Source organism: Tupaia chinensis, unplaced genomic scaffold (genome assembly GCF_000334495.1).
Source record: "Tupaia chinensis unplaced genomic scaffold, TupChi_1.0 Scaffold000251_1, whole genome shotgun sequence".
In the NCBI taxonomy this organism is placed as follows: domain Eukaryota; kingdom Metazoa; phylum Chordata; class Mammalia; order Scandentia; family Tupaiidae; genus Tupaia; species Tupaia belangeri.
Genome location: NW_006159731.1, coordinates 5,026,274 through 5,037,597, shown reverse-complemented (window position 1 = coordinate 5,037,597; position 11,324 = coordinate 5,026,274). Strand labels below are relative to the sequence as shown.

The following is an 11,324-nucleotide window of genomic DNA, read 5'->3' as shown; positions in this document are numbered from 1 at the left end:
AAGGGGGGGAGAGAGAGAGAGAGAGAGAGAGAGAGAGAGCACGCACGAACAACTCCCAGTGGAATATGGTCATGTCAAAATCCTTATTCCTCCATTTCTCCCCCTGTTCAGGGTTTGAGGCCCGTACACACACCCACCTGGCATGTTTTTCAAACTGCCAGGGCCAGGATTCAAACTGCAGTTGACCCTGTGGGCTCTGGCCCTAACACAAGGCACTTTACCCCTGTACCACAGAACTAGCCCGCAACTTCTCATTTCAAAGGGAAAACAAATGTGAGGAAAACTAAAAAGATTCCTTAAATTATTTAAAATATAGATAAACACAAACTTGCAATTTGCTTCTTTCCCCTTGAAAATACAGATTTCAGGCCCAGCCTCTGTGGCAGAGTCAGTAATTGACCAAACTCCATTGCTAGAAGCCACATGGCCAGCTGCAGGTTCTGACCCCACTAGGTGGAACACACTGATCATGCCCAAGACCCCAACAAGCTGGAGGTCTGTGGAAAGGGGACTGCGATGGGACCAGACCCTGCCGATGCTCTTCTCCCTCTCTCATTCTCTCTCTCTCATAGGATATGCATATGCTTTCTATCATGAATAAAATCAATAAGAAAACACAAATTTCAAATATGTTAAGGGAAATGTATGTACTAAAGAAAGCCTTTCTGAATATGCATGCTTCTGAAATAGAAAACTATGATGTCCATTGGGGGAAAAATCCAATTTTTAATCTCTCCTTTGCCTTGTTGGATATCCTGGTTATATTTAGGGTTAGCAATAAACATAGTATGTTAGCCACCTGGAAAGTATAAAACTTCAAGTCTTAAGGGAAGATAAACTATTTCAGTGTGAACCAATTGTACTGCTAAAACATTCCTGTACTTCTTTCACTGTGTGTATGGAAACACACCCACACACACACTTTATTTACTGTTTGATTGTTGTCATTTCTTGGCCTCTTGCAGGTTGATGGGACCGAAGTAGCATGCCAGGTTGCTTCATCTCAGACGTCTGTGGCCTGTGGTGTAGGCTACCCTGCTTTAAAGCAAGAACAACAGGTACAAGTTTCATTTCATCATCCTCACATTCCAGCTAGCCCCTCCTCAGCACTCAGGCTCATGGGCCAACGTAACATCATTTTATTAGGTGTCCTCATTTGATAGACATCATAAAACAACTGGCTGTATACTTCAAGAAAATTTTATAATATGTATTTTTTCTTTAATACCAAATGTGGGGTTTTCCATGTAATTCATTCCAAATGCACACACACTATGGAGAGTTCTTTTTGCCTGCGTGTGTTAGTCAAAGTGCTGTGCAGAGAGCCATGAGAGCATCTGGTAGGCAAGCTGCACATCTGCACAAAGCTTTCCAATCCAGACAAGTTTACAAGGAGTCTTCAGAAGGTTCATGGAAAATGCATATTATGAATAAAACTATGCATGAATTTGAAAAAAAAATGCACCAAAATAAACTCATAGTAAAGCTAGATGGACAAATAAGTAGAGATATTTTATACATTTAAAATCTTAAGGTATATAAAATCAGAATTAAGTTGGAGTGAGTTTGCTTTTAGAGGAAACTTTTTTTGTCTGAATATAAAGTTTCGTAGGTTGATAACTTTTAATTTTGTGTATAGGTGACTTTTACTATTAACTTCGACTTCAATCTTCAAAATCTTCAGAATCAGGCATCTGTCAGTTTCCAAGCCTTAAGGTAAAGCAAAATAAGGTCATGAACTGATAATTACGAATGACTCTTATAATATTTCCCTAAGTAATTTCCCAATGTTCGCCTCAATAGTGAAAGCCAAGAAGAAAACGAGGCAGATAATTTGGTCAACTTCAAAATCCCTCTACTGTATGATGCTGAAATTCACATAACAAGGTGAGCAAAACGGAGGGGTTGGGGGGGAGGTGGGAGACTATTAGCATTGGCCCCACTCTCGTTTATAACACATTTGGCTCATGCTTAAAGAAGTCCTCTTGGGGCCAGCAGATGGCATAGTAGTTATGCTGCTGGACTCCCAACGTGGCTGACTGTGGTTTGGGTCTTGGACCCAGTAGCTTGAAAACCACTTGGTTTGGGTCTTGGACCCAGTAGCTTGAAAATCACTTCAGGTACATATGTGTGCATGCCCAAGATCCCAGGAAGAGAATGGAGGGGATGGGATTGTGACATAGCCATTTCCCCTGTAGGTGATTTCTCACTTGCTTTCTCATCATTGTCTCTGTCTCGCTCACCAGCGAGTGCACATGCCCTATGCCAAAAACCTCTTTAAAAAAGTCCTCTATATGCTCATTCTTTTTTTTTTTTTTTTTTTTTTTTAGTTTACTTATTTATTTCTTGAGAAAGAAAGAGATGGCAAGACAGAGAGGGGCCCTTGACAGAGTATTGCCATATCGCAGTCTCCCACCCATCCTCCCAGACAGCCTAGATCATGGGGCCCCGCAACCATACCTGGCTGTGTCGATGTAGGACCCAAACCCAGGCAAAATGTGTGACTCTGCTATTGTGCAGCAGCATCCTACCATGTGCGCCACCACGGCTGGGCCATAAGGGAGCACATCAAAAAGTCGATGAACAAATGTAATTAAAGTACATATATATTTGGTGCAAAAAATAAATTGAAATCCATGCGGAGTTTTTTCATAATACATATTTTCCATGTACTTTTGAAGACCACTTGTATATGTGTATTCTTATCTGAAGAATTTGAATTAAAATATTTTGGGACCAGCAGTTAGTGTAATGGCTATGTCGCTGGATTCCCATGTAGTCGACTGCGGTTCGAGTTCCGGACCTGGTGGCTTAAACTTATGCTGGGCGCGTGTGCGTGCATGCCCAAGATCCCGAGAAGAGAATGGAGGAGAAGGGATTGCGGTGTGGCCATCCCCCCTGGGGGGTGATTTCTCGCTTTCTGTCTCTCTGTCTCTCTTTGTCTGTCTGGCGAGTGCACACGCTCTATAGTAAAAACCTCTCCAAAAATATATATATATTTTTTTCCATTTGTCAACTATTTTTAAAAAATAATTTTTTAATTAATTTGTAATTTTATTAACAAATTGGCCCTTAGCAAAACCTTGAGTGACTCTTTAGTTTTATTGACTGGAAGCAGTACCAGAAAGGCAGAGGAATAACCCTTTTTCCACATGTCATTGGGAAACTCCTCTACACGCCCTCAGAGAAGCTGCAAACCTCCCTAAAATGTTGCAACAGAACACTTAATGTGTCCTGACAGTTGCCAGTACTTTCTTGCTGCCAAATTCCTGCTATCCAAGTGAGATCTCAAGTAATATTCCTATTCCTGGACATGAAGCCCTAAGCACAATGTTTGGCACATAGTAGGTCCACAGCAAATATTGAATGTGGTCACAGATTGAATAGTCAGATACTGAAACTAGATTGAGTCTAGTTGCTGGGTGGAAAATCCTTGATAAAACAGATTAGGGCTTTTTTCCAACCAGAAGGAAATGACAAATTTTCCAAAGGAAGTCATCCATGACAAAATAGTTTATTCCCTTTACTTGCTTGCTCAAAGCAAATAACCCTGAAAACAGTGGCTAAAATGGGACCAGCAGTTAGCGTAATGGCTATGTCGCTGGACTCCCATGTTGTCGACCGCAGTTTGAGTCCCAGACCCAGTGGCTTAAACTCACACCAGGTGCGTGTGGGTGGGGGCTCAAGAGCCCAAGAGGAGAAGAGATTGTGTTGTGGCCATCCCCCCTGGGGGGTGATTTCTCGCTTTCTGTCTCTCTCTGTCTTTCTGGCAAGTGCACACACCCTATAGCAAAAACCTCTCCAAAATAAATAAATAATAAAATAAATAAAATATTACTACTTGATACCAGTTATCTTTTTGTTTTGTTTTTAGAGAGAGATTTTTTTCTATAGGGTACATGCACTTCCCAGAAACACAGAGACAGAGAAACAAAGCAAGAAATCACCCCCCAGTGGGGATAGCCACTCTGCAATTCCTTTTCCTCCATCCCCTTCTCAGGATCTTGGGCACACACTCAAATGTACCTGGTATGATTTTTAAGGCGTCGGGTCTGGGATTTGAATCTTGGTTGGTTACGTGGGAGGCCAGCAACATAACCAATACACCATCTGCTGGTCCTGCTACTAGCTATCTTGAATTGTCAGAGGGATAGGTGTCTTGGGATATAAGTAATGTATGAACACCACCGGTGCTAGTAGGTTGGTAGCACCTTCAGTTATATGAAGTGAGGCAGGTTCACAACACAGACACTGGAGCACAGAGCACAGCTATGCTGGTGCAGGAGATGCCCACCCCAAGCCAGGGCACCAGAAATTTCTACCTGGTGAAGGAACAAGGCAGCTTCCCAGCACAAATCTCTCACCCCTGAAAGGCAGCAGAGTTTTCTGAAGAAGTCTAGAGACTTCTCTTACTCCCACCACATCATCCCAGCCCCTGAAAGCAAGGGATTTGCAGATCATCTAATAGATCACTGAACAAAAACAAAAAGGAACTTATGTCATCATGTCTAGAGCTTGAGACGCATGAGCAAAGATGAAAAGAATGTTTTTGTATCAAGTGAGTTACAAACAGCACACACACAGAAACAAAATACAGTGCAAGCCATCCATCCCTGAAAAACTCATTAGTACCTGCAGACTACCAAGGCCCCCAGTTGCTAAAATAAGTAACTGAAGACAAAGTCAACCAAAAAGATTGAGATGGTCACATTACCTGAAATCTTTTCTTCTTACATTAATTCTTTCTTCTTCTAAACATTTTTTCTGTTAATATAGCCTTTTTAAAAAATCATCCACACTCCCACTGCACCCATTTTTTTCAGGTATTTTAACATGATATAAATATAAGGTTGAAATGGGACTTTACTTTTACTAATTAACATGTGAACTATTTTTTATTATGGTAATGTGGATTCTAATATATTCTGGTTTTCTTTAAATTATATCTTATAGTTTAACAAAATTAACATGGGGGGCCAGCAGGTGGCATGGTGCTTAAGGCACTGAACTCCAACATTACCAACCACCATGGTTTGAGTCCTGGACCTGGAAGCTTGAAAAATCACACTGGGCACATGTGTGTTCATGCCCACATGAGAGAAAAATGGAGGAGAAGGGATTGCAGTGTGGCCATTGTCCCTGCGGGGTGATTTCTCACTTCCCTTCTCACTGCTTCTCTTTTTCTCTCTCCTTCTGCAAGCACAACACACCTTATGGCCAAAAGCTTAAATTAAAAAAATTAACACGGGAAATTATAAAGAACGAAAGTTAAAATGGGTCCTAATCCTACCACCCCCAAAGATCCAAATGTCATAGAAAGATGCACAAGGAAGAGTAAAGTCATCTCTTCCGACCTTCCCTGGTGCCACTCTCCAAGGAAGACTAACTAGACAGTTTTCAGAATACCTTCCACACATAGGGTCTGCTTATCTACCAAGCTATATGCATGTAGCACACACATGCACATACGTACATGTGCACACACATTTTATTTACCTAGAAAGAGTGATAAAACACTCTTCTGTACCTTGTTTTTTATGTCATCTTAACCTGTACCATATCAGGACATCCAGATTAAATTTACTCTCTTCCTTGCTAGATCATAATATAGGAAACCAATCCAGTGTTTAAGAGCTATTTTGTTATTTTGCATTTCTGTTTTGTTTCATTACAGAAAATGCTGCAGGAAAAAAAAAAGTAAAGAGTTCTTTCAACAAACATCTTAGCAAACTTTTGAGAAGAAATCTTACCTAATTATTAAATATATCCCTTAGCAACCTCTTCAATCTTATATCGACCTTCAGTGATACTGTGCACGTAGGATAGGCTAGAACAGGTAGTGACAATAGTATTATTTCTGAAACCGAACCCCCTGAGTATAGCTAACTGCCAATATAAATACACTGATCCACACTTAAGTAACTTAAAGAACACTTAAGAAACAAATGGGAAAATGTCAGATCTCTTTAAAATGCAAAAGCAGAACATTAATTAATTTAGAAACTGGCTCTCTTGAGAGGCTTGCACAAAGATTTTCTGGAAGGCAAAGGAAATAACTCATGCTCACACGGCAGGTTTTCTGTGTCAGGGTTCCTAGTCAGTTTTCCCATTTTCCATGTAAGGGTGACCTATCATTTCCTCTCATATATCTAACCTTGACAAATGCTACATCTATTAAGGTCTCAGATTTTCCTTCTGAGAGTTTGGAAAAATTTTGTGAAGTATTAAAAAAGAGAAACACAGGGTTTCAGTAAAACACACACACACACACACACACACACACACACTCCATTTCAGAAAATATCTAGCCCAATATGAGGCAGGGGGTGGAATTGAATCAATATCCACTAATTAAAATAAATTGTCCAGTGAGAATAATGGAGATATACATAGTGTTTCTGCTATTCTACCCTCATCTCCTAAGCCCCACCCAAAGAAGCTACCCTGGGTGGAATCCAGCTTCAGAGACTCAGAAATGAGTGAGGAGAGGGGAGGTCTCCACTTTCACAGTCTTATGGGGGTTCTTCTGACTTAGTCATTCCTTTGCTTGCAGACACTAGGTAGAAATACCAAGGAAAGGGGTCAAGATCAGTCTGATGGTTTTAGGTCTAATCTAATAAAAACTCTGGGCCACTCATCTTAAAGGTGGTCTCTGTATTAATGGTAGAAACCTATTTAATCATCCCCAGATCAGACCCAAATCATTACAGACTTGGCTTAAAACTAAAGAAAGATCAGGAAAAGGAATAATATGGAAAGTCCATGCCTTGTTTCACAGGCATACCATAATGAATACTGCAAACCAACACCCAAAACCTTTTATTGTATTGCAGCCATACCAACTGGAAAACTCCTGGCTCATAAGTTCATTCAACCAGTTGACAACTGAGTGTCCACTGATGAATGTACCTGTCAACGTGCCATCAATCTTTACTAGAGTTCCACTCCATTCTGAAGTAATATTTTGAAACTTGGCCACTGATGAACATGTAAAACCTCAAATCACAGCACAAAGACCATGAAGGAACATGTTTTAGAAACATATATTGGACCACAGTCCTATAACAAGCACTTATTTTCACTAAGTGTTTTCATAACTATTGGGTTGTCAGAAAAGTCATAAAATATTTTTCTGTGTTTTTCTGTGCAAAAATGCATCATGACTTTTCTGACAACCCAATAAAAGTAAACTATTCTACTTCCAATGTAATCTAGAAAATACTTAAGTAAGAGAAATACTAAGCCTCAAGAACAACAATAAAACTAAAATATTTGACTTTTCCAACATCATTCAACAGATCCACCAACATAAACTTTTATGAAGTCTCCTCGGATGGAAATGTTCCTTCTATCGTGCACAATTTTGAAGATATTGGTCCAAAATTTATCTTCTCCCTTAAGGTTGGTAAGCCTGATGTAAGGATGGCAAGTACAGAAGAAAAGAGAAAGAAAAAAATGAATCTTGAAAGAAAAGAAAGTAAAAAGTTTAAATACACCAGTGGTTCTCAAGCTTGAGCAGACTTTCTCATCGCCTGAATAGTTTGTTAGAACACAGAATCCTGGGCTACCCTCCCAGAATTTCTGATTTAGTAGGTCTATACTGGGCCCTGAAAATGTGCATTCCTAACCAGCTTCCACATTAGGCTGATGCTGCTGGTCCAAGTGCCATACTTTGAGAACCACTAGGATAGACCATAGATAAGGAAACAATTGGGCTTTGTGCAGAGTTGTGTCCTGAGTAAAGGATAATTGGCATATTTTGAAGACAAATGCTCAGGACTAATCAAGAGACCATTACCATAATAGTATTGCTGTGGGTAAAAGTTTCTGGAATGTAATTATAATGCCAATTTATCCTTAGAGAATAATTCTGTTTCAGAAGCTTACCATTTGTATACAAAAATACAGTCATGTTAAGTAATATCTAAAAATATGTTAGATCAAATTCAATTGGCTATTAGTAAGCAACTAATAATCTAAATATTGTTATCAGTTATACAAAAAGAAATTAATTTGTGAAAGATTGGCTATTTTCTAACATAATAACATGGAAACTGAAAATTCATCCACCACACTAAGTCAATACTATTTTGTTTTTGTCCATTTCCTACTGGTTCTTTTTACGGTTATACCCCTGCAATTTTGTGATAAAAAAAAAAACAAACGCACAAATCTTTAAAAGAATCTTGATTTGTGATCCAGATGCCACGATTTATATGGATGGATTTTGGTAACTACATTTTTTAAAGGGATAGTTACTCAATCTGTAGTAATAATAAAGTAACATTCATGGAGAGTGTCCTAAGAATCAGCATCGTATGAAGTGCTTCACACGTATTATCCCCATGTAATTCCCAGATCAGTTATGAGATTGTTACTATCATTATTCAGGGGGGTTATTTTAAATGTGTAACAATCAGTAAGGAACGAGTGCCAGCAAATTGGAACAGAAACCCCAGCAGTGAGAACAGATGCTGTACCAGAGCCCTCTAGGAAAGCATGCCTACTGAATTCCTGCTTATCTTTATTGTACAAATGAGAATGCTGAACCCTAGGGAGGTCAAACTCCTTGCCTAATTACACTGCCCATCAGTGGCACTATGGAAGCCCACACCCTGGCAGCCTGACTCCACAAACAGTGTCTTTAACCATTTATACCACCACCTCTCAAGCCACAAATTTTCACCCATTCAAGTTATAGATGTTGAGTTTTTCTCCATTAAGAGGCAGGACACAGAGATCCAAAGTATGACTATAAAGTACCGGTTCACTTTCATACGACTCAGTGTTAGCACTGTGTAGTTGCCCCTCTTCAACACAGGTCCGTTGCTTTCTTTCCTCACATCCATAATCATGTAGCGATTTCGGCATGTTTTCTTCCTATGCAGGTAACAACAGGGAGTGTCCCAATAAGCATGGCATCTGTGATCATCCACATCCCTCAGTACACCAAAGAAAAGAACCCTCTGATGTACCTGACTGGGGTGCACACAGACCAGGTAAGGACAACAAAACTGCCTATTAAACTGTATACCTTCAAGACAGAAAGAACTCAGGAGGTTAGGGCAATCACGCCTGATATTTTATAGATGGAAAACAGAAGATAACCCTTATGTAGCCTGGTGCCCATTAACTAGCAGTTATTAGAAGCAGAATATTATTACAAGGAAGCCAATGCCTAGTCTGGGGATTTGCAGATGGCAGAAATTTGTTTCAAATGCCCTGTTTTGTCCAGATGAAGATGTGACTTTGTCAGGACCCTGTTAAGAGAAAAGACTAGAAAGTGAGAGTTGAGCCTATGATGGGAGCATAGTAGGTCTACAGACTGCAATTAGGAGCTAGTCTGCAAGCAAACAACCTGGACTTTTGCCCAGTAATATTCAACCCTGGATGCTCATATTAAATCAGAGACATGCCCAGACCCACCTTCATCAATGAAATCAGAATCTCTAGGGATAAGGCTCTAACACCAATGTTTTTCTTTATAAGATCCCCAGGTGATTCTCCCATGCAGCCTGGACTGAGAAGACCTGCTCTCGCCCAACGCCTTGACGTAATATTCAACCCTGGATGCTCATATTAAATCAGAGACATGCCCAGACCCACCTTCATCAATGAAATCAGAATCTCTAGGGATAAGGCTCTAACACCAATGTTTTTCTTTATAAGATCCCCAGGTGATTCTCCCATGCAGCCTGAGAAGACCTGCTCTCGCCCATCGCCTTGACAATAGCCCACCCTAGTCTAGCACTTGACTGATCTACAGGGGCATTATTGATTTAGTATACATGGCTGACTACAGGAAATCCCAGTCCTAAAAATGTTCCACAAGAAAAAAAAAATCCCTGAATTAAACCCCTCAGTCTATTGTTACTGCAGATTTGTCTCATCACACATGGGCTATAAAAAGCTAGCCTCGCGGGAACCAGCAGTTAGCGTAATGGCTATGTCGCTGGACTCCCACGTAGTCGACCGCGGTTCGTGTCCCGGACCCGGTGGCTTAAAACTCACGCCGGGCGCGTGTGCGTGTGTGCCCAAGATCCCGAGAGGAGAATGGAGGAGAAGGGATTGCGGCGTGACCATCCCCCCTGGGGGGTGATTTCTCGCTTTCTGTCTCTATGTCTCTGTCTGTCTGGCGAGCGCACGCGCCCTACAGTGAAAATCTCTCAAAAAAAAAAAAAAAAGAAGCTAGCCTCGCTCATCAAGTCACATCAGGAGAATCTGAATCTGTCAGGTTCTACCTCAGTGCTAACAGCAGTGGCCCAGTCAGTCCAGTTGAAAGAAACCTATCAGCCCTTCTCCACCACAGCATGGGATAGCAGAGTCCCCTCTCCTGTTGAAAAGATCATTATAAACCATTTTGCTTCCTCAATTTGATTTGCTGATGTTTTTAATAGGCTGGTGACATCAGTTGCAATGCAGATATAAATCCACTGAAAATAGGACAAACACCTTCTTCTGTGTCTTTCAAGAGTGAAAATTTCCGGCACATAAAAGAATTGGTAAGGATGAGTGAATGTATGAAGGTTTTGTTTGGCAACACGGGGTTTGTTTTGCCTGAAGTCAAGATGCTTCTTTTTTCCTACCAGCTGATCTCCTAGAGCTTTCTTATTGTGTCTTTTTGGGGGCTCATATGAATCAAGAGATAGAAAATACTGGCTCAGATTTAATTATTGGAGGGAACCAGCAGTTAGCGTAATGGCTATGTTGCTGGATTCCCACATAGTCAACCATGGTTCGCGTCCCAGACCTGGTGGCTTAAAACTCACGCCGGGCGTGTGTGTGTGCGTGCCCAAGATCCCGAGAGGAGAATGGAGGAGAAGGGATTGCGGCATGACCATTCCCCCTGGGGGGTGATTTCTCGCTTTCTGTCTCTACGTCTCTCTGTCTGTCTGGCGAGCCCATGCGCCCTATAGCGAAAACCTCTAAAAAAAAAAATTTAATTATTGGAGTTATTACGTGTGCCATTACTCATAAAATACATGTTCCAGGACCAGTCCCATGGCCTAGTAGTTAAGGTAGCCAGATACCACGCGGCTAACCACACAGTTCAAATCTCGGCCCCCGAGCTTGAAAAGAACACCAGGAACACGTGCACGTGTGCTCAAAATCCCCAAAGGAGAGATCAATGGCAAAGGGATTGTGGGGTGACCATGCCCCACTGGGGGTACTTTCTCCCTCTCCCTCTTTGTATTTTCTTCCTCTTCCTCTATTTCTGGCAAACCACGTGCCCCTCTGGCTTATAAACAAAACAAAACAAAAAAATGCTCCAGAGTTTGTAACTTCAAAGGTCTCGGGTGATAGCCCTGTGTTTCTGCATCCTG

At 41.0% G+C, this 11,324-nt stretch overlaps 1 protein-coding gene across 1 annotated transcript in view; it reads left to right on the top strand.

The window, feature by feature from the left end:
* ITGA2 (integrin subunit alpha 2) overlaps positions 1-11,324 on the top strand; it is a 90,607-nt gene that overhangs the window by 65,372 nt on the left and 13,911 nt on the right. Inside the window, exons 21-26 of the mRNA XM_027772058.1 lie at positions 966-1,058; positions 1,640-1,716; positions 1,804-1,887; positions 7,299-7,401; positions 8,889-8,999; positions 10,398-10,502. Coding sequence (XP_027627859.1) covers positions 966-1,058; positions 1,640-1,716; positions 1,804-1,887; positions 7,299-7,401; positions 8,889-8,999; positions 10,398-10,502 — 573 coding nt within the window. The remainder of the gene's footprint in view (positions 1-965; positions 1,059-1,639; positions 1,717-1,803; positions 1,888-7,298; positions 7,402-8,888; positions 9,000-10,397; positions 10,503-11,324) is intronic.